Source organism: Lepisosteus platostomus, chromosome 9 (genome assembly GCF_059453375.1).
Source record: "Lepisosteus platostomus isolate fLepPlt1 chromosome 9, fLepPlt1.hap1, whole genome shotgun sequence".
Lineage (NCBI taxonomy): Eukaryota > Metazoa > Chordata > Actinopteri > Semionotiformes > Lepisosteidae > Lepisosteus > Lepisosteus platostomus.
Window position 1 is genome coordinate 39,062,910 of NC_142619.1, and position 25,806 is coordinate 39,088,715.

General features: G+C 40.9%; 1 protein-coding gene across 1 annotated transcript in view; it reads right to left on the reverse strand.

The window, feature by feature from the left end:
• gsap (gamma-secretase activating protein) overlaps window positions 1–25,806 on the reverse strand; it is a 35,173-nt gene that overhangs the window by 2,342 nt on the left and 7,025 nt on the right. Inside the window, exons 13-31 of the mRNA XM_088644968.1 lie at window positions 25,644–25,729; window positions 23,652–23,729; window positions 23,060–23,137; window positions 21,404–21,496; window positions 20,527–20,747; window positions 19,938–20,007; window positions 19,746–19,828; window positions 19,536–19,595; window positions 18,966–19,100; window positions 18,013–18,071; window positions 17,382–17,413; window positions 15,977–16,038; window positions 15,522–15,617; window positions 9,907–9,977; window positions 9,011–9,105; window positions 7,174–7,293; window positions 2,501–2,562; window positions 1,410–1,514; window positions 103–199 (exon numbers count right to left, since the gene is read on the reverse strand). Coding sequence (XP_088501094.1) covers window positions 103–199; window positions 1,410–1,514; window positions 2,501–2,562; window positions 7,174–7,293; window positions 9,011–9,105; window positions 9,907–9,977; window positions 15,522–15,617; window positions 15,977–16,038; window positions 17,382–17,413; window positions 18,013–18,071; window positions 18,966–19,100; window positions 19,536–19,595; window positions 19,746–19,828; window positions 19,938–20,007; window positions 20,527–20,747; window positions 21,404–21,496; window positions 23,060–23,137; window positions 23,652–23,729; window positions 25,644–25,729 — 1,703 coding nt within the window. The remainder of the gene's footprint in view (window positions 1–102; window positions 200–1,409; window positions 1,515–2,500; window positions 2,563–7,173; window positions 7,294–9,010; window positions 9,106–9,906; window positions 9,978–15,521; window positions 15,618–15,976; window positions 16,039–17,381; window positions 17,414–18,012; window positions 18,072–18,965; window positions 19,101–19,535; window positions 19,596–19,745; window positions 19,829–19,937; window positions 20,008–20,526; window positions 20,748–21,403; window positions 21,497–23,059; window positions 23,138–23,651; window positions 23,730–25,643; window positions 25,730–25,806) is intronic.

Below are 25,806 nucleotides of genomic sequence, written 5' to 3' on the forward strand. Positions count from 1 at the left end.
GCTGTGACCATTTCGACAACATCAACTCAATTAGAAAACATGCAGAAATTTCAGCAATGGCCTCATAGCACACGTTAGACTTAGAAGAAGCCGGATACATACCTTTGTCCTCTACGTCTGACAATGTCTTGGTTAAGTAGTTGAGGGGCAGGAACTCTGTCTGGAAAAAAGTGTGGTCTCTCTGCCTTAGGGAAGAGCCCTGAAAAATGACAGAATAATGAGACGAACGTGCAAGGCAAGAGCTGAAGAATGATGTGGCTATGGTTTACCAAGGGGTTTTCAACCAGGGGTCCAGAGAGCAGATGTGGTGAGTTTGTTCATACAGTACTTATGGAGAACCTGGTTACCCCGAAGTTCTACTGATAGTGGCATTGCTTTTATGTTTTACATTTTAATTTTACCTAGACACGTACTGTACTTGAAAATCCATGGTTTAAGGTTTGGAAAATGGAAATTATTCTGGAAGTCTAGAAAGTACAGTATATACTTTATTTTGCAGATGATTAAAATCTATGCTCTCGTATTTTGAAGCCAACATAACAGTGCTGAGGGATAAACATCTGTAAATTGGACCTCTTTAATATATTATTCATCTTATTTATGCTTATTTATGTTTGCTTCTAAAAGTATAATGAATAGACTAGAAATAATAACAACCCTTATGTTGTCTCGTAAAGAGATTTTATTGGCGTACTCGATACGGACTAGACAACCTGTCATTCTTTGCTCTCTTTCATGGTGAGAAATGGGCTTGCCTACAGCTGGAGACAATTGCTCTGGAATGTATTTCTCTCGATGTCTCGAGTGTCCCCACACTGCCTCCATGGGCCTAACCCAGTATTAACACTCCAGATCCTGCTGCTCTGTTACAAGGAGGTTTCTCTTGCGACTGGAGAGGAGGGTCCCTGGGTGACAGAAACCCAAGCCTGCTGGTCACGGGGTGGCAGTGTGGCCTTCCCTCTGCAGGGATCAGCCAATCGCATGCTGCCACATCAGGCATCCTGGTGACAATGGGCCAATGGCATGACCCAGGCTCGAAGCAGTGCACCCTGCTCACCCTGCACTAGGAACTTGAACTTGAACTTGAACTTGAACTTGAACTTTATTGCCATATGTAACCGGTACTGGTACAATGGAATTCTTACTTACAGAAAGTCTCTCGATTGTAAAACAAGTGTAAAAAACAAAACAAAGTGCAAACAGTGCATCAAGACAATGTACAAACAAACAATAGGGCAAGTGTCTGCAGTGATTGAGTCAGCCCCTATGCCTATTATTGCTTTAAAATTAATGGGACTCCCTGGACTCCAGTAGACTATGCCGACATAGACAAAGACTTCAACACACTTCAAACACGTAATTAAAGAAAATCTTTAGAATTGCACAGCTCTGCAAGACAGAACAGTTACCTGCTTCTTCCCAAGTTTTTCAAATAGATTCCTGACATAGTTCCTGGCTATGCAGGCTGAGCTGATGGGATGATCCCAAAGCTGATAGATCTTCTGGTCCAGAGACTGAAGGGATGAAAGGAACCATACATTAAACACATAGTTACTGGGTTTACATCATGGACGTCTTGTCAGCTGTTGCACATCCCTACAGGATTCAAGCAACCCTGAAAGACGCTGAGTCATGAACAGCAGAGTTTTCTAAACTGTTTTCACAAACATTGCATCCTTAGTGTAAGAGTGACGTAAAAAGATTGTGCCATTACCTTAGTGTACTTTGAAATCCTCCATTTATTGTAAAAACCGATTAGCATGACCCAAATCTTCAGGCTAATTCACTTCTTTGCACACTACATCAGTATTGGTGCTTGCTCATATGAAACACATAATTTTTCATGAAAGCCATTTTGTGCCTTTAAACAGAGTACAAGGTTGGTCTTAGTTTTTAAGAAACACTAATGAACACTGAATAGTTTGTTTGCCTCCAGGGGAATATATTTTTTGCTGTTTGCTTGTATTTTAATTATAAAATCTACCATGCTTGTGAGAAAGAACAACAAAATAAAAGTAGTACTGTTAAACATTTCGAATTTCATGCAAAAACTGACTTTGTTTCCATTCTATACTGATTAAAAATCCCTCTGCCTGATTCAGTGACAAGTCCTAATTGAGTTCTGACGCACAAGTTCAAAGGATTTTTAACTGGAAATTTCTAAAAAAAAACAAAGAGGGAACTTTGTAAAAGCTAAATTACATGCATGTGACTAAAGGCAAATTTGGAGGGAATTAACCGTGATTGTGTCTTTATTCTACCTACTCGATTTCCTTGCTTGACTGAAGATGAGATTTCAGTCTGCTGCTGGAGCCAAGAAGAAGAAAAACAAAGAATACATGGGCCTGACATTATCGCATTCTCCACTACTCAAGTAAAACAGAAATTACTAGACATTTGCAAAATATAACTGAACTTCTCAGAATGTGGCCCATTTAAGAGATTTGAGTTAATAAAGGGACAATTCCTTTATGTCTCGAGTTAAAGACCATTGACTTACCTCTGGAAGTCGCTTCATGATGCTAAACTTCATCTGTTCATTTTTGTCACTGTTGTCAAGATCTAAAAAGAAAGAATTGAATATGAATCCCTGATTTCTGATCTCCTTCCTCTATTCTAACTATTCCCTTTCACCCTTTCCTTCCAAATCAATAAAAAGAATGGTGCTGTGCTCATTTTTATAATTTAACACCAATTTAGGACATATACATTTCCTTTACACTATATGCACTTTGCCAGCCACCCAATTGAGACACTATGACAGTACGAAAGTAACACCTTTCAATGTGCATCTTATTCCAAGCTGCTGGGTTTCTGCACTCAACTCAGGCTTGTTGCTTCAATGTCTTTGTTGAATTTAATCAACGAGTGCATTCAGCCTGAGAATATTTTTTGCTGTTTGACAGTGTCATTCAAATCTGAATCTGCATAGCAGGACTCGCTGAGTGAGTTATAGAAGCGACGTTGCCCAATTCTGAAAGCTAGACGGTGTGAAATTCTGCTACTGCAGAGGGTCTGGTCTTTTGGCGTGGCAGAAATATCCTCTGCGTTTGAGTAACTCGGCGTGTGCTTAGAGCCCACCAGTGATCAGCATCAGTTCCCAACAGTGGCAGAAAGAGCTGCACTCATCACACCTGCACATCTTTAATTGACCATCAGTGAGAATTGTTTAGAAAAATGTAGAACAGCAACAGTGTTGAAACTATCGTAATTCAAAAAAAGGAGTCCAGAGAGCAGAAAAATCACCACTTGGGTCTGCTCAAGAGCTTGGTCAGCATGAAACCCAGAAGACACCAAGACCAGGACAGAGAAACAGTGACCAAAAGTCTATTCAGATGAGGCAGATCAGAGCTTCTACATACACCCACTCCAACAAATAAAACTGCACTAAAATCCTACAAAACGGTAATGAATATTACTCAGGCAGTGCTGGATATCTTTGTTTCCATCATTGGCTAAAGAGAAAAAATTGTTACTTTTTTTAAAACAAAAAAAAATACAAAACAATTAAAAAAATGTTTTTTAACAAAAATGTTTTTGTTTAGTAAGGATATATGTAAAAAAAGAAGAGAAAAACTTTCATACTATGATGGTTTCAGTTCTTCTGATGGTTTTCTCAACACCTGCTCCCACAGATAAGACAAAACTAGTGTGGACTAATAAGGTCAAATGACTTCACTGGAAAGAGGTTTTTCCTTTGTAGGCTATTATATTTGCAAGAAAAATCCTCCCCTTCCATTGATCATCTAAATGCCTGACCGTTCAATCCTCCTTTTCAATGTGATCTGTACAGGACGTGACGTCTGGGCAGATTGCATCTGTACGACTTTCTCTTCAGTCTCTTCCAGTTTGTGACTGTGCAACAGCTTGAGCACATCTGGCGTACGATCTTTGTTTCACTAGGAATGACAACAGCCCAGAATGAAGCACACTGAAAGGTTTATGAGTGTTGTAGTTACTCATAACAGTTTTAGAGTGTTGTAGTTACAGTAACTTTGGCTTGAGCTGCTGACAAGGCCATAGGATGAGGAGGCTGGGACCCCCATGCAGGGTGAGGAGTGACCAAGGAGCATCTGCAGAGGTGGAGATGGGGTGGAGGAGAGATTACACAAAGCATTTATCATTTTTTTTATGCGAGGAAATGATGCCAGGAATGATTAGAAGTTGCTGAGAGTTGAGGTTGATTGAAATTGGCTGTTCTTATACCTCCCAAACTTTCATTAATCTGTTAAACTCTACAGTAAAAGTTCTGGAAGAAAAACAATCTGATTTTTATGTTGTTTGAACATATGAATATGTTGTTTGATTAAACAGGTAGTATCGTCTCACCCTTCATAAACGATCAGAAGGCAAACAATGTCAAGTGTAATTGTTAAATGGGCTGTACAATTAAAAAATAGAGCAGCACACCCCTAGACCTAGGAAGTGCATCTTCTTCCAACTCTTTTCCTGATTTACCATGATGATACTGAGAACTGGATGAACTCGGTTAAGGTAAACGTTCCAAAGCTGCATTTCTACCAACACAGTAAGGTGCATGAGAGACAAGGATGAATGTGGTGTTGCTGATCTTTCTCAGACCGGTTATTAAATCTCAGTAACAAAATAAATTCATGGTATTGCAAAATTTTACAAATTCCCCAATTAAACGAAAAAATCGTGAACTTAGTGAAAGTGCTGTATTGTCACCATGTTATCGAGTGTGCAAGAGTTGTAAGGTGGCCCTTCCTGCTCACTAGTCACTGTCATGACTAATGTAATTTGATGTACTACCAAATAAGTACAGGTTGTGCAACAGACATTTCACCACAGAAATGTTCCAACATGATCTGCATGCAGACTTAACAAGTAGTATGTGTCGACAAAACCATCTCAAAGCCGGGAGCACTATTTCTCTTGGATTAAAAGAGGTATTCACAAGTCTGCATGTTTAAAATATAATAGCGTCACTGGACGTTTTGCTGCCTCATTCTGAATCGCAGTTTGTGGTGCTGCACATACTGTACCTGGGAATTTCATCTCTTTTGTGACGTAGATTGTGTGTGTGTGGTGTGTGTGTGTGTGTGTAGCTGGTGCAGTAACAGAGATAGGGGCTGAGTCCACTTTGACCCTGGTGCACGGGCAGCGCCGAGGCCACAGGACAGTCTGTGATAAAGCAGCTGCTTTCGACATTTAGAAAACACACATTCCTGACAGCCCTATTGCCTCATGTTCCACTGAAGAGCAGGAGTTGCTAAACACCTCCTACGTTGTGATTCACGCTAATTGATTATACTGACAACTCTATTGTCTGCCACTGGCCTTATGTAAGGTGTTTGTCTTCAAACAACAATGGCTTTTATGTGGCCCACAGGATTACTGGACAATTGCGGATTGAAAAAGGAAACGCCTACCAACACCCAGTGAACTCTGAAATTTAAAAGGAATGTAAGTTTGAGGTAGTGATGAGAAAAACATGGAAAAACAGCACATCGGCTAATCCATGTCAAACCTGCACAGAGAATGTACTGTACACGACACCATAGCAGTGGTTCTAAATGAAGAGTGTTGCTAATCCCCTCTGTCACATATGCACTCAGGGTGGACATTTTTATACTTGATGTTTGTGGTACTTTTCTTCACTTGTTTTGTGCTCCCATTTTTGTATTCAATATAGTATACTGTATGTAGTACTTTGTGCATGACGTTAGTTGGATGTAAGGGACTCGAACAAGCTACCCAGGCAGTGGCTGTAGCCAGTATCCGTAGATCAATTATGCTTGATAATAGCAATTAAATGGGCAGGATAAGTCGCATTCCCAACTCATTTTCGTAACCTTTCTTATGTTGTGTCTTATGCACTTTGTTGATTTTGTTTTAAAAGTAATAAAAGAACGACAAAAAAGGAAATATATGGAGCAGGGCAGCACAGTTATGCCACCTAAAATAAATGTAACTACAATACGGCACATTTGTGCTGACAAACACAGATCCTGAAATGCAGTAACATCCACAAGACAATTCTACGGTTTTTAATGTGTTACAGATGAACAGTAATTAACAAAATGTTTATTTCTGAGGTACTTCCCTCAGTGGGTTTAGAAGAATCTCACTGCGTTTTGAACAAAACATTTCTTCACATATAAACGCACCACACAGTCACATTCTGTTTATTACACAGTTGAGAACAGCGGGCATTTAATACTGTCAATTAGATGAGCCACTTATTATAGGAAAGTTTTGCGGAAAACAGAACACATTCATCCTGCCATATCACTTATTTTTTCCAACATTTTATTTTATTTTTTCGAACATTAGGCAGCAATTGTGCCCTTTGTGCAGAGTTATGAAATGTCAGAGGACAGGACAGTATGTAGAGAGAAAATTAGAGAAGGTCAAAAAAATCCATTCCTATTTCTCCTCCTCTTTAGACACAAACCCCAATGTATTCCAGTACAATGCAGCTGTATAATGGCACCAATATAGATGAAGGGTCTTACTTTGTTCTAGAACATTCCCTGCGGGGAAAGCCATTAAGATATAGTTTTTAGGAACTGAAAATGATTTCAGTGTTTCCACGAAGCCCAGAGATTTCTATAACCTCCCTCCAAGATTCGAAAGAGTTCCTTTTTTAGTTTGAAGGGCTGCTCAAATAACGTCTGAGGACACTGGAGTTTAGGAACTTCAAATAAGAGACTTTATTTAAAACACAACTGGGGTCGTTTTGATAACTAATTTCACATAAATGTGGGAGGACCATGAGAAAGGATTACAGCTCATAAGGGGCAGAGATCCAGGCCTTAGGTGAACTCCAAATCCACAGTACAGCCTCTAAGAATTTTTTCAGGTTTTCAATATACTGTATCATCAGGAAAGCATCATCCTGAAGTCTGTGTCCACAGTCTGCATAGTTCATGAAGCTTCTCTCAACTCTTGACCCCAGGTATTGTATCAACTATTCTGGCAGGAACAATGCATTTTCCATCCAGTTGGGGGGGGGGGGGATGGACTTGTCATTTGAAAAAAGGAGCCGAGAATGTTGACAAATGTCATAACGAAAACCTCCTGCCAGCCCTAACTTCACCAGCTCCATGCAGTGAGTGTCTCACCTTCCTGCGAGCGGTTTGGGATTTCCTCCCCTCTGGTGTGGGGATTTTGTTGTGGACGTTCGTGTGAGAAGCAGCGGTACTGTACCTTTCAACAGCCGGGTGACGAAGGGCTCCGTGAGCTGCAGGATGCCATGGTCGATGTACTGCAGGAACGTGTGCTGAGGTAGGCAGCGCATTCCCAGCACAGTCAGCAGGGAATTAAATCCTACAAGCACAAGAGAAACCTGAAACACTGCTTCCCATCTTCTACATGTTTTTTTACTTCAGAAAAAGGAAACAAATAATAGATATGGTCTAAGCTAAAATTACCTAGAACTCTGTCACAATCTTAGCAGGAAAGGCAAGACTTCAATTTTTTAACTCGTTCTGAAGCATCAGTGGAGCATGAGAGTTTGTTTCATCGCTTCTACATTGAAATTATTCTAGGTCAACATTGGTGCATTCTGGGGCAGCACCGTTTTTGTTATAATGGTAAAGAATTTCCCATTGACAGTAAAGCAGCCATGTTAGAAACAGTGACCATATAAATAAGGTCATGCTTTCAAAGAAAGTCAGTCCTATAAACATGTAAGTGTAACACAACATGACTTACAGTATCAGTCAAGAACCTTCAAGTCAGTTTAGTCTGTGTCATTCTAATTGTGTCAAGTTTTGTGTTTGACAGAATCAGCTCGGTGAGCCAGTTCTCAATAGGAAGTGCTCTTGAGTTATAAATTATGTTCAGATGCATTCAAAATGAAAAAAGGGGATGCTTCAGGAATTCCAACAGCTGTCCTAATACCTCAAATTAGGCCAAATGTTCAGTTTTGGATTTAGAGTCACTGCAATGTTATTCCAGCCTTTTTGGTCATCTGTGACCATTATGGGGACTCTGATCATAATAACAAAATGTTTTTTAAGTCAGTCCACCTGGCTAAGTATCAATTCCAGCTGTAAAAAAACTTCAGAGAAAACTCACGCTTAGAAGAAGCAGAAGTCTGTGGTATTTGTGTCTTAAAGATACCACACTTTATCTCTGAACTAATCAATGGATCAAATAATCAATAACTGCTTAATAAGTTTACAAATCATCTCAGATATGTTGCCAGAAGATGCTTTTCCTGCACAGGACCAATTTGCCAGAAATATCACTGAGAGATGGTGTCTCTTTCACACCTCACAGCAGAAACGAGGACACAAACCGAGACTCTTCCACAGACACCCAGATTACACACTCTGCCCTCGCGCCAAGCGCCTAGGGATGACAAACATCCAAAAATACATTTTATCTAAAATTCCCACAAAAACTTCCATGGTTTCAGGCTAGAAACACATAAAAACATTTTCGCAATAATTAAAAATGAGGAGGAAGGTGTTTCCATGGGCAGAAATTACACAATTTTCCACACATCAGACTTTTTATATTTTCATGCTTTAGAGTTATTATTATTCTTCTCACTATTCTTGTATTTCAAATTTTTCTAAATGCATCCCTCGCCAACAGCACCACAAGCCTGCTAGTACCTACGGAGTCCACTGGAGTCACTTTGCTGCTGAGGGTTGTGGGAGCCCTAGCTGACTAATCCCACCCTCCTCTCTGTGCAGTTCAGCCAATCCACTGCCTCTGGGGGAAGCTCAGTCACAGTCAGCTAGTGACATTGTCCAGGCTTGAACCTGAGACACGTGAAAGTGTCAGCTAGCGGCATGAATGAGTATCGAACCTGCGGCGCCTGGACCAGTCGGTAAGTGACGTGAATGATGCTCAAACTCTACAGCCTCTCTTATGTCCTGATGAAGACAAAAGTGACAAGGGAAAGAAATCCAAGTGGAGGAATGGGGGGTCGGGGGTGGTTACGACTGGACTCCCATCTCCTGTGCTGATGAGGACAGGGTTAGCCTGCGCATTTCACACATACGCATCACACAAGCAGAGAACCACTTACCAGGAGGCAGAGGCAGACACTGACTCTTGGCTGCTTCCAAAATCCGGCTCATCAGGTGGAACACAGCCCACTCAGAAGAGCTGCCCCGCTCTTTGCTAGGGCAGTAAAAGAGAATAGAAAATCAAAGTGTCAGATGAAGCACTAAATTCCATACCGTTGTTGGCCTCCCCCGCATAGACCGGGACTAATCACCCACACAAGTGAACTAAATCTGCTCAATCCAGTACTTTTTGTACTCTTGTTTCAATAAACCACACAACGAGATGCTTCTGTAAAGCAAAGTGAGCACTGATCCACCATACCGAGAGCACTGTTAACTGCAGCAGTGTGGAAATTCAAGAACACTGACTAGAGATTTTCAGTAAGCATAATATTTTAAATGAAAGCTTAAAATAATGTATTTTCAGCCACATCGTACAGGTTTTTTCCTAAAGTTGACCTCTGTACAGTATGTAGGAAAACATTCCAAAATATATTACTATTATAATACATTTTTCTAATCCCCCTATTAAAAGGGTAGTCTAGTGCAGTAAGTCTTTGGACTCATGACTGACAGCTTGTGGGTTCGAGTCCCTGCTGCAGACCCTGCTCTTGTGCCCTCGGAGGTACTCTACCCCAGTTGCTCCAGTCCTCCCAGCTGTAGAAGAGCAGACCAGTATCGCTAAAGGGAAATTCTTGTAATAAACAGTGTCCTATTTGGGCAGGAGAGACTTAACTTGCTGACTAGTCCACTTAACAATAGAGAAACCAGGAAGAGTTCTGGCCTGATGAGCCTCTGTGGCTTGGGTATGGACTTTTTGTATCTACCAACAAACAATGGAATTCAATCATCTTGCCAATAACTGTAACTTTGTTTCTCAGAGTACTTTATATAAGCAAGAGTAACAATTACTTACACAGAAAGGACATTTGAGCTCAGGTTATACTTTATCCATACAGTCTCCAGAATGTGTCGGGTTAGTTCCAGCTAGAAAAAGGAGAAACAGATCAAGTTCCCTCAAAATCCTTCAAGTCCACTCATTCACTCACACAGTAGAGGTGTAGGCAGATTCTACCAAGACAGATAAATAGCAATGCTTTGTTAGAATGCAAGTGAGTCCAGAATTTAATCTTTTACCGGATTTTCAGCTTTTCAAAAGGACTATTTTTTTTGGCAAAACACCCACACAAGTGAACTAAATCTGCTCAATCCAGTACTTCAGACAGTTCAGACAGTAGTTCAGACAGTTCAATACCTGTCTGAACTTTTATCGCCCTACTCCCCACCTCGCAACCTCCGCTCTTCAAATTCTGCCCTCCTTACTGTCCCCCAAGCCCGTCTACATTGTATGGGCGACAGGGCCTTCTCCTGCTATGCCCCCAAGCTCTGGAACTCCTTGCCCAAGGATATTAGAGAGTCACCTTCTCTAAACTCCTTCAAATCCAGACTCAAAACCCTCCTTTTCAGAAAAGCCTTTACTTAACTGGTTCCATTCTTCACCCCTCTGCTCTTCTTAATACCATCTTCCACGGTCTCCTCTATTGTTATTGTTGTATTGTTGTAATTATAATTGTGTCCTGTCTTGTGAAATTGTCTTATTTATTGTTGTAGTCTTCTTATTTATTGTTATTGTCATCCTGTAAAGCGCTTTGAGAAGCCACCTTTAAAGGCGCTATATAAAATAAAGTTTATTATTATTATTATAAAACCTATGCTAAGAAGTTTTTCCATCATATATTCATCTGAGGGCAGCACTGTCTAACATCTTTCACTTTGCTGCCTCTGGGGACTGAGGTTCAACTCTGGAAATAGGATGCTATCTGCAAGGCGTTTTTATATTCTCCCTGTGTTTGCGTGGGTTGCCACCCTCAGTCCAAACACATGTGGATAGATCAATGGGGCCCTGTGCTACACTGGCGGCCTATCTAGGGCGTATCCTGCCTTGCACCATTGCTTCCTGGGATAGGCTCCAGCCTAATCTGAACCTGAATTGGATTAACGGTAATTAAAAGTGATGCAATGTTGCAATATTTATTTGAGTACGCAAATATGATAGTTTAACTGCGTTTTAGTCAAAGCGTATATACTGTAACAGTGTCGCAGTAATAGGAAATTCCAAACTGGAGACTTTGTGGGTTAGAAAGTTGCTCAAATTATCTCAAGTTAAAAAAAACCCTTACTCTGGGTGGGGAAAATTATCGCAGAGAAACTTCAATTATAAAAAGGAAAACAGACTGTCAGCCCCTAACAGGTAGAATTTTAGTAATCAGCAATGTAACACTGGTGGTAAAGACTGCTCATCACACAGGATAAAAATCATCTCTGGGGAAGAGCTCTAGACGCGAGAGACAAGTGCAGCTCTGCCACTGACAGGTTTTAAACACGACCATTCACATGAAGCCCCTGCTATGAACCCATACCGCATGACCCCCCAGACAGAGCAGAATCCAGCTACACCAACAGACCAGGCCCCTCAAACCCAGGTTCATAGCAGAATCCTCCACTGTGTAAAATGTACAAATGTGAAATTACACAATCAAAACTCCTTTCTTAAACAAGGTATCTGGGACATGAGCCCAGTGTTCTGGTTTTAGAGATTGATCAAAAAGATATAACAATGGTCCCTCAACACATCAGCTGATGTTGCTTAGAAAATAAGTAAATAACCAGATGGATAAAATAATTTTACAGATGAGGGCTTCCTGTCTAGTATCAGTGGGATGGGACCAATGGGCTTGGGATAATTATAATCCAATCAGCTCTTGCTAAAAGCTGTGGGACTCCCGTGCTTATATGCAAGTGCAAATATTTCTCTTTGTTGATGTACACAGAAAAGGCCACCACAGAAAAGTCATCCACACTAATTAAAGTAGCGACTCTGAATATGAATCTCCGGCCTGTCTTCGGTATGATTGCGGCCTATGTGTGATTTCTGATTCACACCCAAGCTTGTCCAGAGCTGGAGAAGGAGGCTGCTGACTTGTGCAGAATGACAATGGGGAATTCCACACCTGGGATAGGAAATGAAAAACTACATGTTCGTAAATAAAAGCTGCAAAGTCAAAAAAAAGTTTTAAAACTTAAGAGGAAATCACACAACGTCATAACTACAAAATGCTGGCATCATATGTACACGTGAAAAATAGTTTTGGGTGTAGTCGTTTCCTTAAAGCACTGTACTTAATCATGCACCGCACTGAAGGGAATCACATCACAGTCTGTTTGCATTGTTGCTCTTGACACATGGGGACATTACCAAAGTGAAAAAATGATGTGAACATCTGGGAACAACTACATTTCACCCTCAAAAAAGTAGCCTTGCAGTCACAAAAAGCAGGCTCAGTACTTCATTAGAAAAAAAAAAGATTCAGAAAAACAAATTCCAAATGATGCAATATTTTCAGACGGGCCATATACTGTAACACTGTGAGACTTCGCAAGTAGCTCATCCATTAAAAGCCTCTAGCTAGTGAGCGTTAAAACCCCAGAAAACTGTAAATCTTTTTGTGTAAATTAAAACTGAATTTAAAAAATTAACATTTAATAACTTATAACAAAACCTATTTTAAATAGTAATATTCGGTTATTCACTTATAATATAAATTATTTTTTTACCTATAATATGTACATTCCTACTGTACTCACCTTCACCTTATACCTTTTCCTATGATGAAGTTAGCTATAGTTTTTATTTTTGCATTTAGCTATGATCATAAAAGAGGGAGATTGTTTTGTCTATTTCCAATTATTTTGTCTGTCATGTTTTCCAATCAGATTGTTTGAGCGGTCAATGCTCTGTGGTCAACACATAGCTGCTGTCGGGCTTTGACTGGAGGACTTGGTTCATATCATTCAGAGTATATAAACCCACTTGTGCCTCAGGCAAGAGAAGAAGGACTATAGCCAAAGGGCCCTGACTGCAGGCCCGGGGGAGACTCCATGAGCACCTTTTCTGCTCTACAGGCAAAATAACATAACAATAACATCCCATCCTGCCACTAAATGCTTTTATTTGAACATTTTCAGTCTACTATTAATTTTCAGTTGAGCCTGCAATAATTCAAAACATTTGCTTATTCTGGCTTGGGCCACTGTCTTTTCTTTCGAATTTAGAGAAAAGAAATGAACCTTAAAAAGAGGAAAGTATACCAACGAGTTCATTTTCTTTTTTCTTCAAAATTTCTCCTTACAAAATGGAAACCGCTGGTCCAAATCTGGGCTGTGCCAGGAAGGCCCTTGTTACAATACTGCATGGAGATGCACTGTCAGACCTGGGCGAGTACCAGCCAGGGGATATTCATATTCTGCAGAGACGCAGGGCTGCATTTCTGTTTTCTACAACAAAGACTTCAATGGCTGAAGGACCATTCAGCTGTCCCCTGGCTAGAATGTTTTCCCCTTGCCGTTTGAAAGTAGTGTCTGGCCTGCCTGACGAGCATGCAAGACTTCCTTCAGATAAGTCTGGTGAAGTCTGGTAATATTAGGAGGTGAACCTGAAAGGCACAATTCATTTTGTGAGGATGATAAAGACTGCTTTTTGACTCGCAACAATTTAGAACACAAAATTAAAAAAGAGCAACCCAGAACAAATGTTGGTTGATTTAGTTTTGCATTGGAAACCGTACACTGAAACGTGCAGGCGACAGCTGACACTGCACATCCTGTTGTACTCACACTTCTTGAAAACAGGAAGTTAAACTTTCACAGATATTTCCATTTCAAGTGATATCCTGTAACTGGGTGTGACAAGAATTAAAATGTAATACTAGGAAACCTTGCTTAATCGTATCCCTTGGAAACGCGTGAAAGCTATTTGTATTATTATTAACCCACATCACAGCATGTGATGGGACAGGGATCTCCTTAGGTTGAGATACTTGGAAAAAAGTAAAACTTTTACTCTTTTTACTTTTAAAAGTAAAATGTCTATTGAAAACCAAATGAGTAAACAACCCTCTGTGAGAAGACAGTAGATTCAGACAAGATGGAGACTCTTGTCTTAACTGCGTTCCCGAAAATGCTGTGGGGAATGACCTGCCACCCTACGTCACCTGACCAAATGGTGTAACACGATTGGTCAGATGACGGTATAAAATTAGGAAGAGGAGGATTCCAAGGCCAGTCTACATCTGCTAACTAGAGACAGAGGGCAGGAGAGAGAAGAATAAACTAACTAAATAATGGAGCAAACAACTGCTGAATATTTGTGTGAAACATTTCTGAAAGGAGTCTCAGGGGCAGGCTTAATGTCTGGAGCCGTTAAGCAGCTTAGCTTCCCAGCTGAGCTCACAGAAAGGGCTCATAAAGAAATCAAGTTAAAAGCTCAAAGAGGAGCTAAGGCTTGTGTTTTGGTTATTTTGTTGCATGCTGTAAGTAAAAGACCACTTCCACTGAACTAATGGCTGCTTTGCTCTGTTTCACCAAGAGCCTATCAGCATTCCTGTTTATCCAGTTGCTGCCACCATGTGACATACACGTGAGAGGACCATGACATGGAAGACTGTTCAGCAGTCATGCAAACAACCAGATAACGAATGTAAATGGTAATACCACAACATGAAATGGGCTGCTTTAATACCACAGGAATACTTGAATTTCTCAGGCAATTCCAGTTAGCAATATGGATTTTAAACTTCATTGTTTTGCACTGTACTGTATATCGTGAACAAATAAGCCAGGTTAGGTTACTGACCCAATTCTGTTCAATGTCACCATTTGAGCTTAACTGATTACTTTTCAAATATTAAGATATATCATATCTGGAAAAAGACTAGGCTGAATTGCATACACAGGAAAAACTGTTTCCAGGAAAACATTTCATCACAATTGTTCCAGAAACCTTATTAGAAAATGATTTCAGGAAACACTGATCCAATAGTAAGGGATAGTTCCAGCTGTTCAAACATGAAGCAAAATGCTGTCATACTAAAAGAGACAGCACTGATGGCCACACTTCAGCCTTGAGGAGTTCACAGAGCTGTGCAAACAAGAGGGAGCTACGATCACTGAACCAGAACGGACTAAATGGGTCATTTAGATTCTGCAAGTCAAAAAGTAATTACAGACATCTTTGTAAAATTATTTGTAGTTACTTAATTTACAAACACAGAATTGTTTTTAGTTGCAGAGTTCTAAACAAATTCCATCTTAAAAAAGTTACATGATCAACAACGCACATGCTGTCGAGTTATACCTGATGGGCCAGAAACGAAACCTTTATGGAAAATGCTGTTTCAGAAAGCTTGTTTTACTCCAGGAAACACCTTGTTTCTGGAGACATAGGATCAGGTGGAACGCGTAATGATACACGGTTTCCGCAAACATTTCCCTAGGCATCCTGTTGTTCAGTTCTGACCCAGAGTATATCCAGAAAAAACTGTTAGAGTCAGAGGCCCAAGAACACATTCCTTTCTTACTTCTGCTGCTTCAAAGCAGATCAAGTGGATGTTATGTACTAGCAAGAGGGAAAATGTATAATTGTGGTTTTCAAATGAAAGTGCATACGAAAAGATTCAGTTGTGCAATACACACCACTTGTGCCACGTAATTAACAACCAGCATGTCGATCCTCTTCTTTCCTAGACGATTTAAATGTCTGTTGATATGATCTCTTAGCTTGTCCACCATCTGAGTGAAAAGAACAGGTTATCAAAACAATACACGACATAACCGGTCTCCTCCTCAAGGTGTGGTGATATTACTTATTATTTACTAACTTTTACAAAACCCAATTCTGACAGACAGGTAAAGCAGCATAAAAGAGAAACCCTATCTGGTAAATCACAATATAGAAAAACTACAGTACAGTATATGCAGTAATGTACACCACACACAGCTGTACTAATTTGTTTTTTTTTTTAAGAAAAAAAGTTTTATCCACAAACACAACTGTGCAACCGAGCGTTAACCATTCCTGCCACATTACATGATTTCTGGAGGATTCCGCATTCTCTGTGACTGTAACGTAGCTCCACTGGATGACTTACCAGGCCTATCAGCGCCCTCTGCTGGAAATCCTCCTCCTGGAAGAGAGGAACCACCCTCTTATCTGAAAAGCAAGCAGAGAAGATCACGAATGTGGGACAGCACCTCTCACAGACCCCGTTAACTGAAACTTCTTCGAGCAAGTGTTTTAGTCACAGCAGAGGTCAGGAGTCACGGGGTGCTCCGATTCAACTTTCACCACGACAGCAAAGAGAAAACTGCCGAGCAGGGTGAAGACCAGCATGCCCTGCAGCGGCACGTATGAAACACTGATCCTGATGCCTTCTGGTCTGAGAACGAGCCGCTGGATCCAGGACGAGGGTCTTGAAGGCACTGCGAAGAGGAAGTGCCTCCAGTTCCTACCTGACATGATCAAGAACACTCCTTGTCGTTGCTTCAGGATTAGAGCCTACCTAAACACAGTAAATGTGCAAAAACATTCACAAGCACCACCAGGCAGAGCGCTGCATCCCCAAGCAGAAGGTAAAACTGAAAAGAGGAGATAAATTTTCCACTTTCCACTCCTATTGCGTTTTACACAGAAACTGCAAGACAATAAACCTCAACATGTGACAGTCTATGCGAACATTCAAATACAGACCTTACATAGCTTCTCAAATATCTGTGAGCAGCCACATATTCAAAAACAAGCACTTGTCCAGGCAACTGGCTTAGATGAGTGCCCACCAGCCCTGTATGGCCGATCGTTATAGACAAAATAACGTTTATCATGCCGTGGTAGCAGTATTCAAAAGAATATCTCATGCAAAACAAGTTATAGTACCTGCCTTATAGTATGTTCACCTACACCCACCTTCCAACACATTGGCCAGTGGAAATCAAATCAACTATCAAGTCAAAGCTTCTTCCTTGTGTGGTTGCTGGAAAGCTGCTTCAGAAACCAACCAATCCCTTGAATGATCTTAATGGGCGTGTTAATGATCAATATTAATCTAATTACCGACTGGCACCAGTCGTGGTAGCTCAGACGGCAAGCTCCTGACTGGAAGGTCCTGGGCTCAATCCCAGGTAGGGGCAAGCGATGTAGCTTGCTCTTAATCCTTCCAGATGGCTCCCAGATCCACCCAGCCTGCTTTCCAAATGAGTACCAGGGGTTAATCTTACTGGGGGTAATAGGCCGGCCGGAATGTGATGTTGACCACATCGCCTCCACCTTCAGTGTTGGATGGTTGAGAAAAATAGTGGCCCTTGCCCCCCAATCCCCATGGGCCTTTATGACCTGAAAAGGGGACATAACCTAACTGACTGGCACCAGGAGGACAATAACCGAGTCATGACAGATCCCAGGAATAACCCCCCCAAGAGGCCAGGGAAATGGACAATTTTAAATGACTTGCATGTTGGGTGTCTGAGCAGGTACAGTATGTTCATCTAATGTATCCTTACCCAAGTGCCAGGTCTCCACAATAGACAAAACCCTAAAAGAAGGAGGAAAACAAAGAAAAGTTAAAAAAATATTATTTCAGAACGCAACAACAGCATTCTCTCTTTGCGTGGGCATTTTCCAGCTGGGCACAGACATTCCTGACCACAGTTTCCAGAGCCATGCCAAGGAGCTGAGCATAACAGATTCCGAAAAACAAGGGGCACCTGGCAAGACTTGTTTTGCAAATTAAAACAGTCCAAATAATTTCTAGATATGTTACCTCTCATAAGACTCTACAAAATGCTAGAGCTGGGTGCACTTTTCTTACCCAGGAAACTGAGAACTGCTGTCAGCCCTTGTGAGTGAAAGGAAACTGGAGCTTTTATTAAACTGCCGGAAAAAATTAAGCCACAGTAATTATCTAAAGATTCTGAATTATACCATAATTTAATTGCTAAAAGAATAACACTTCTTACTTGTTTTTCAATTCATTCTGAGCATCATTTTAAGTGACTGCATGTTTATAAGCCGGACAGAGTTACTTTGATTAGAACACAAGAGTCTGTACAAGACGACAAATCGCTGGTTTTGTCCTCCATACACAACCTACAACATGAACACTGTGTTCTGCACATGGCCTGTTCCACCTACTTCTTGGTGTTCTCTTGAATGTTTCGCAAGTAGCTGGTAGGCTTCTTTTCATCAGAATTCTGAAAAAAAATACACATTCAATACACAACAAAGCATTTATTTAGTCTTTCAGGCACTCTGCTTAGCAAACTCTATTAATGCATTCCTTCTCCTCTGCTAAGAAGCACTGCACATTTTTTAGAATTTGACCACATTTTTCTTTCCGTTATCATCTCTGCTCTGATTGTTCTATGTTCCCAAAATATGTTTGCAGTACGGGGAACCTGGTTTTACTGTTTCATCATTGTTGTTATTATTATTATTAGGATGATTATTAATATTTCTACTACATTGTAATCAAACAGGCTTTTTTTTCACAGAGCAGATGTGATCATAAATGTTCATTTTGTAAAAGGAGTGTGAAAAAAATGCAAGAAATATTTTGGATATAGGTCAAGAATTAAACACACAGCATCCTATTTTTCCTGTCAAAGTACATCCATCATCTGTCTGAAACGTCTGCTTAACTATCCAGCACGCTTGAGTTAATGTAACTACAGTTGTGACACTTAAAAGAGCATATAAATGACGATTATATTTTGTATTAAAATGTTATTAAATAACTGAATATGTTTTGGTGGTTCCAAATCTGAGGGAAAAATAGGGGGTGATTCCTATTTCTAAAACAAATGATAAGAGTTCTTCAAAAAAGAGAGGAAGTGTGCAAAGTCATTCACATCATTGACAAGAATCCCTCAGCACGCAAAAAGAACAGAGAGTCACATAAAACATACAAGGGAAGCAAAAAAAAGAAGTGATCCATCCTTTCAACAGAAGCAGGAGCACTGTGGACTAGACTGTTTCCCTTGGTGACAATCAAAAATAACACACCCAGTTTCTCCACACAACAGACCCAAAAATAAATTCAGCATCTACATCCAGTAGCTTCAATCTTTTGCCATTTTTATCCTTACCATTTCAGCCCACAGCCTGTTCCAGTCTCTGGTGATCAGAGCGGGTTTGTATCGTGGATTTGGGACAGCCTCAAAGTACTTGATAGAGTCTATATTGCAGTGCAGTTCTTCCCAATACCCTTTGAGATTTTTCACCTTTAATGCCAAAAAGTGTCAAAACAGTTTAGATAAAGCACACGTGTTAAAATCTTGCAGACTGTATTGCAGAGCAAGGAACTTAATTGTTATCATATGTGAATGGAGTAAGAAGACACAAACTCAAATGATCCTTAGACTGAAAATTGCCTGCAGTTTTAAGTCTCAAGTTTGCCATTTACCGCCCCATGATATCTGCTGCCATCTACTGGTCAGGAATGTATAACTCACCTCCCACACCACAGCATTTCCTTATCAGTCCCTGGCCTTCAGCTTTGCATTCTCCTACTCAAAACCGAGTTTCTAGAGTCATTTGCTCAGATAGTTTCCAGCTTAGCTGAATATTTCAGCTCAATGGAACATTTTCCCCTCTTTACAATGTTTTTTAGGAGCAGAACATATATTGCAAATAAGTTGCTGTGTGAAGGATCTGACCTTTCCCCTGAAGACTGGCTCCAAGAGAAGTTCTGTACTGCAGGTCACTCCAGGGACTCCCTTCAAAGAGACAGACATCTGGTTACCCTCCAGCAGTGCTGTGTGACAGTACACATCTCAAGGTTGCTGGCGAAGACGCCAGATGTAGCATTACGCTAAAGAACGGCCTGATGGCTCTCTGCAACACTTAATGAATGAAGCAGGCCTCACCTCTTCCCAGTGTGAGAGTGATGAATATGGAAGAACTCTATCCAGAATGAAAGACTGCTGGCGGCTTCTTCTATACAATGATGCTGCATTTGCAGTGAAAGGAAAAAAGAATATCAATATCTCCCTCTTCCCACACCAAAATAATGCTAATGAATATTTGCCCCCCCCCCCCCCCAAGAAGATGATACTTACCTAGAATAAATTCTTGAATTTGATCAAAGGAGTCAAAGCTCATCACATTTTCACATAACCAGTGTATAATCTGGAACAGAAAAGCCATGTTACACCGTAGCCTTTACTCATAAAATAACCAATCTGGGTTCTGTTATTTAGCTTTAAATGCAAAGTAAAAACAGTGTGGTGAGAGCTAGACTTGTTTCATAACACTGGCATAGATTTTTTCAAAGCTCACAATGGTCATCACTTCATAGAAAAAACGCTAAACTCCAACGAGGGGCTTCACAATAAGGAAAACAAATTCTCTTCCACCTCAACTGACAGACAACAGTTTTCTATCAAACCATCTTTCATGACGACCGGAAAATCTATTTTGTTCCTTTTCTTCATTTACCATATTTTAGCTTACACTGCACTAAGATGTGGAAACTATTTTGACTTCACCTACTGTAATTCTAGATCTAAAAAGGCTCAAAATAAATCCACAGACGACAGGAACATGGTGAAGGCGGAAAAAAAGCACATTTAATTGGACTACGCAAGAGGAAGGCTCCACAAACACATACAGTACAATGAAGTTCAGGTCATTGCTACTGTGTCTCACCTGCAGTTCTACATCTGTCTCTGGTGTGAGGTAAGTGACAGCACAGTGCAGAGCTGCCAACCTGTGGCAATCCAGTCTGCTTCTACACAGAAACTCCAGCAGGAGCGAACTGGATATAGTTGCTTTAAACAAGGTCCCTGACTGCACCTCTAGCAACATAGCTTCAGGCAGAGAAAGGATTGTGCTGTCGGGGCCTAATGAGCATAGCCTGGCATCTTCACCTGGAACAGAGAGAGGTCAGAGAAGCTGGGAGCTATGCTCTAATGCTCAAAAGATGTTGTGTACATTCAGGCAGACCCTGTAGACGACACACCTTCCTGCCCACTGGGGCCCACGCTCTGGACTCGCAATGAACCTCATCTTAGAGACAGAATCTTCTGGCACTTTCTCGTACTTGTTGCTTTTCCTTCCCTAATAAGGTGACGCGTCCACCCACATTCTCATAGCAGAGTGAGCTGCCGTGGCCAAAACCGCCACTTCTAAAGACTTGACGGATAGCCAGGATTAAACATAACTGCTGAAAAGCCCCAGTCAAACAGGTGTCTTTAAATATTTTGCAAATTGGGTGATATACTGTGAAACAATGTGCAACAAAAATATTGAATTCCAACAAAAAAAAGCAGAGTTATTAGAACTACAAAATTGTTTGGCGTTTAGGCTGCTGTCTTACAGCCCTAGGTTCCTGGGTTTCATACTGCCCTGGTTTGTACTCATCTCATATGTTGTCCCTGTGTTTACATGTTTTTTTGGGAGCTCCAGCCTCCTCTCACCTTCCAGAAGCATGCTGGCTACATTTATTGGTGGCTCCAGATTGAAGGAAAAAAGACCCACCTCTTCTAAGAAGGTGACAGCTCTCTAAAACGTCCTTCAGTCTTACCTGTCAGGAAGAGGCTGTGGCAAAGCAAGTCAGGCTGCCTTATGTTGATGAAGTGCAGGAAGTGACCAGGCAGACATACAGCTATATAGTAATCTGTGAAGAAAATACTGTATAATGTAAGCTAGCACATCCTGCTTTTCCTTATTCAGAGATCAGTACAATCATTACATTAAGCATTTGCAGGAAAGACAATCTGCAAAATAATATCTGACTTGTTTCATTTTCAATGTGATACTTAAAGATGTGCTACATCCCATTGTAATAAAGTATATTTTAATCCATTATTATGACACATACACTTGACACTGTTTAACCTTTAGTACATTTTGAAATAAAGGTTTTGTTTCTATTGAGGACTACTTGCTATACATGTTTATCATGAATCCATATGGGCTGTTCGCTCAGCTGTTCAGAAGTAGCCTTAAATAATGCGAAATTTGGCTTGAATGCAATTCTTACTTAAATTTGACCACTAAATACAAAGGATATTCTACTGATAGAGTTACTACAGACTGGGCATCAGTGTGCTTTTTTCAATAATCACTTAATCATTTAGAAGCTTTATGGTCCTATTACTCATCGCACTGCAATATTGTTTGGCTCTAATAGCAAGTGCATTGACCATCAGTTTCAGAAACAATATTGGCTATTTACTGCACAGTCTATTTCACCTCAGTGCACATGAGGGAACTGTTCTGGCAATGTCTCTCATGCAGGCACTGACTGCTGTGCTACTGGTTTATGATATGTGAAATTGCTGGTTTAAATTATGTGAAAAGCAGAAAACTGAATTAAAATGAACTAAGCAGCACAAAGGAGCAAAAACATAGCCCTTTTGGTGCAAAGTTGAAAGAAAACTGATGACATTGCAGGCAAGTTTCAAAAACTCCCAAAGCTTCTTTTTATCCGTAGCCTAGGAACATCACTGAACGAAGTGTGAATGTATTTTTAAGTACAGCACTCTCTTAGCACTGCTTGTCAGTACTGATTCGCCACAGCACTCCTTCTCCTGGCTATTATTTGTAATTACTCCAAATACACCTGCGGGAGATCAGAATATAAGTCTGTGACAGAAGCAAGCTAGAGCGCACTCAGTGCAGGTTGTCATGCATCCTGTTAATATTTCTGCTTAAGGCAAGAAACAATGAAAAACCATTCGCAAGCTCTTAACCATTTGGAGATGGCCAGTGCCATTTGTAATCGCTCCCCTGCTTGTCTGTGTGCAGTGCTCCACTGTGATCACATGCAATCCACTTAATATTTACCAATTCAATTAATATTCCTGTGCACTATAGCCCGATACAGCTCTGCCCATCAGCCTTCCACTGCTGCCAATTGGAATCAAGGCACACGAGCTGAAACTGAATGTATCTGTGCAGAGCCAAACTGTCCTCTGCAACTATATAGTAATTTAGAATTAAAACTTCCCTCTGTATAAAGATGGATGTTAAAATATCAGTAATGGCATTTACCATCACCTCAATGAAGCCTTAATGCATGGCTTCTATGTAAGAAATAGCACTCTTGGGAACACTGAACCCAGGCCACTGATTTCCCACACAACGTCATTGAAAAACGTGTCTGTTAAGAGGCTGACACTCAGATGAGCGCCATCTAAGTGGACTGCAGTTTGTTCCAGAGCACTGGACCACTCACCCAGGCTAATGAGAACCAGGTCTGTCCTTTGTGGAGGTGCAGCTCTTTCCATTGCAACTCTGTAGGTCTTACTGCACCCTACAAGGTAAAAGGTTCCTTGAAATTTGAAATGCACTAGTGAAGTGGCTTCTTGCACTTTGAAATCTTTAACTCAATTTTCATATGGATATGCGTTATTCAAATACAGTACACATAAACGGTTCTGTTCTGCTTTTCTTTCTCAGAAGAATGAGGCCAACACATATTTTTAGATGGAGTTCTGGGTAGATGTTTTTCCCCAACAGGACATAAAGCTACTCCTCCTTTCCCACACACCTTTTCCTGTGCCCGGTACTGATGCATTCAGAACAGCAAGCAAATGGAAATCAGTCCAAACCCAATTAGAATGTGAGTCAAATGAATTCTTCTCTGCCTGTTGCCCCTGTCTAGCATGAGCAAACATCTTTTGAAAACCTCAGATACTTTGCAGGAAATAAATCTGCTCTTTTTAGTTACATTTGTTTTCCCTCTTCCTGGTTGTATGAAGGACATGCGGCGTTCAAAGGCCAGTGCCAGCCTACTGCATGGCAATACAGTGAATCTAGAAGCTCACCTCTATGTACAAAAGCAATAGTGTATGTGACGTCCTCCCCAGTGCACACTGGCTGGCAGTAGCACACACACATGCTTCCTAAATGAGACAAGAAAATGAGAAGCAGCAGTTCCTCCACGGTTCAGAACAAGATCTTAACTTATTTTCAAATAATTCAAGCCTTTAACAATCAAGCTGAGAAGATGCAGAAAGTCGTTTCAACAGGCAATTCTTCAGACAAAGAGAATTAATCAAAATGTCATCCTATTAAACTGACCATTCTAATTCCCTCAGGACTGATGTGCTCCAATGAAGATCCACTTCTTTGTAGGACAGTGTAAAAACGTACTGGTAGCTAGAAAGAAAATGGGCTACATCGGCACATGCTGAACTACATCCAGTTTTCTCACTTCCAATTTAATTCGAAAATGTTCATTAACTCTACTTGTTTAGGCTCTGGAAGCTACATGTGCATGAAAAATAAAATTTGAAACCGTGATATAGAATTAATGACAAAATAACTTGTCAGTGCTTTGTCGTTGTACAGTGCAGCAGCGAGACGGCGGGTCGAGACCTAAGCGCTAGGCTTCGAGGATCTTCAGCAGATTCCGGAGAGACGAGAAGGAATAGAGAGAGAAAAGTAAGCGCAGACGGGCTTAGGTTTGGGGGTTGCGAAAGCTGCAGTTGCCGTGTGTGGAGAAGAAGGAGGAAAGCCAGAGGAGGGGAGCTGTGTGGAGAGAAGGCCGGAGAGAGTCCGCCGGGGATATACAGGCAGCGGGACTAGCGGAGGGCTGAGTTTCAGAAGTGCTGGCGAAAGGGATACTTAGAAAATTACGAGTCCCTGCTGGATTGGTGCTTGCTTGATAGTTAAGGGAAAAAGTCGTCATTTTAAGACGCGTGTAAGCCGTAGCCTTTAGCGCTTAAATGTCAGCGCACTTATCTAGTGGAGAGTCTTGCCTTAAGTAGCCTGCTTAATGATATGATTGACTGCCTGACTGATAGATATGTGGTCTCACGGAGAGGCGACCTGATCTCGTCTGCACGGAGCTGGTGGAGAACTGAATCCCTGTGCGAATGTGCTAGTTACCATTAGCCCAGGCTTGACCATCAGGACAGTGCTTACTAGAAGTGCCTCAGTGTAATAACTTCACATACTGTATTTACTGTGTGTTTGATCGCCTTGATGATAGCTGTGTGTAAACTTTGGAGGCTGATTTGATTTGTACACATGCATTTGCATTTCTTAGATTTTTTGCTTTGGAAACCCACGTAATTTGGAGGATTGTGAGCATTCAAGTCCACGAACACCCAAAAGACAAGATTCCAGTGCTTATATTGTATACATTGCGATTGCCCCAGCATATGTATTTATATTTGTGGCTGCCCATCCAGGACAGAACCCATGGGATATGGACACTCTGGGTCTGGGTAAGCAGTGTTGTTTGTGATCTGAACAAGATTTTGTGAGAGGTGCTTCTCCGGTGGTGGGAGTTTAGCATTGGCTCCAAGCAGACAGATCCCCTGTCTTTGGCACCACCTCCAGGGAGATCTATAAAACAGGTCCCACCTGAGTGGGCTGCTTGTCGGAGTCGGAGTCTCAACAACACTCCTTTTACATTGGATGTCTGTTTGTGTTCAATGAGCTCTCTAATTCTGACTTGTATCATGACCCTAGAGAGCACTGCTGGTACTTTCCTGCCTCAACATCTTTAGAAGTTTCTGAAACATGCTGTATTGACACAAGATAAGACAACTGTTAACTGCGAGTCTCTTTGGAAAAATTGTGCTCACTAGACAAATACATGAACAAGAAGAATCCATAAGGCATTCACCCTCGGCATTCCCCAAAGTTTTGAATGAATTGTTTCACACTTTGTTCTCAAAAAAAGGAAGTCATATGCATAATGTGAGCACTGACTGCTTGTACTCCCACCATCAGGTGGCCTCAAACTGTTTAAACCTGGTCCATTTAAAGCCTCAGTCATTAAATCATTTAATGAAATAGGAGTTTACCTGCTTTGCTCATGAAAACAACCAGGTTCAGACTCCCATCTGCTTCCTCCTCGTCTTTGTAATGGTCATAACCAAAGTTGATAAACCTACAAATTGAAAAAGCAGTGTTATTATTTTGACAAAATAACTGTATTAAAATCACTTTGCAGCTAATTTGATTCAG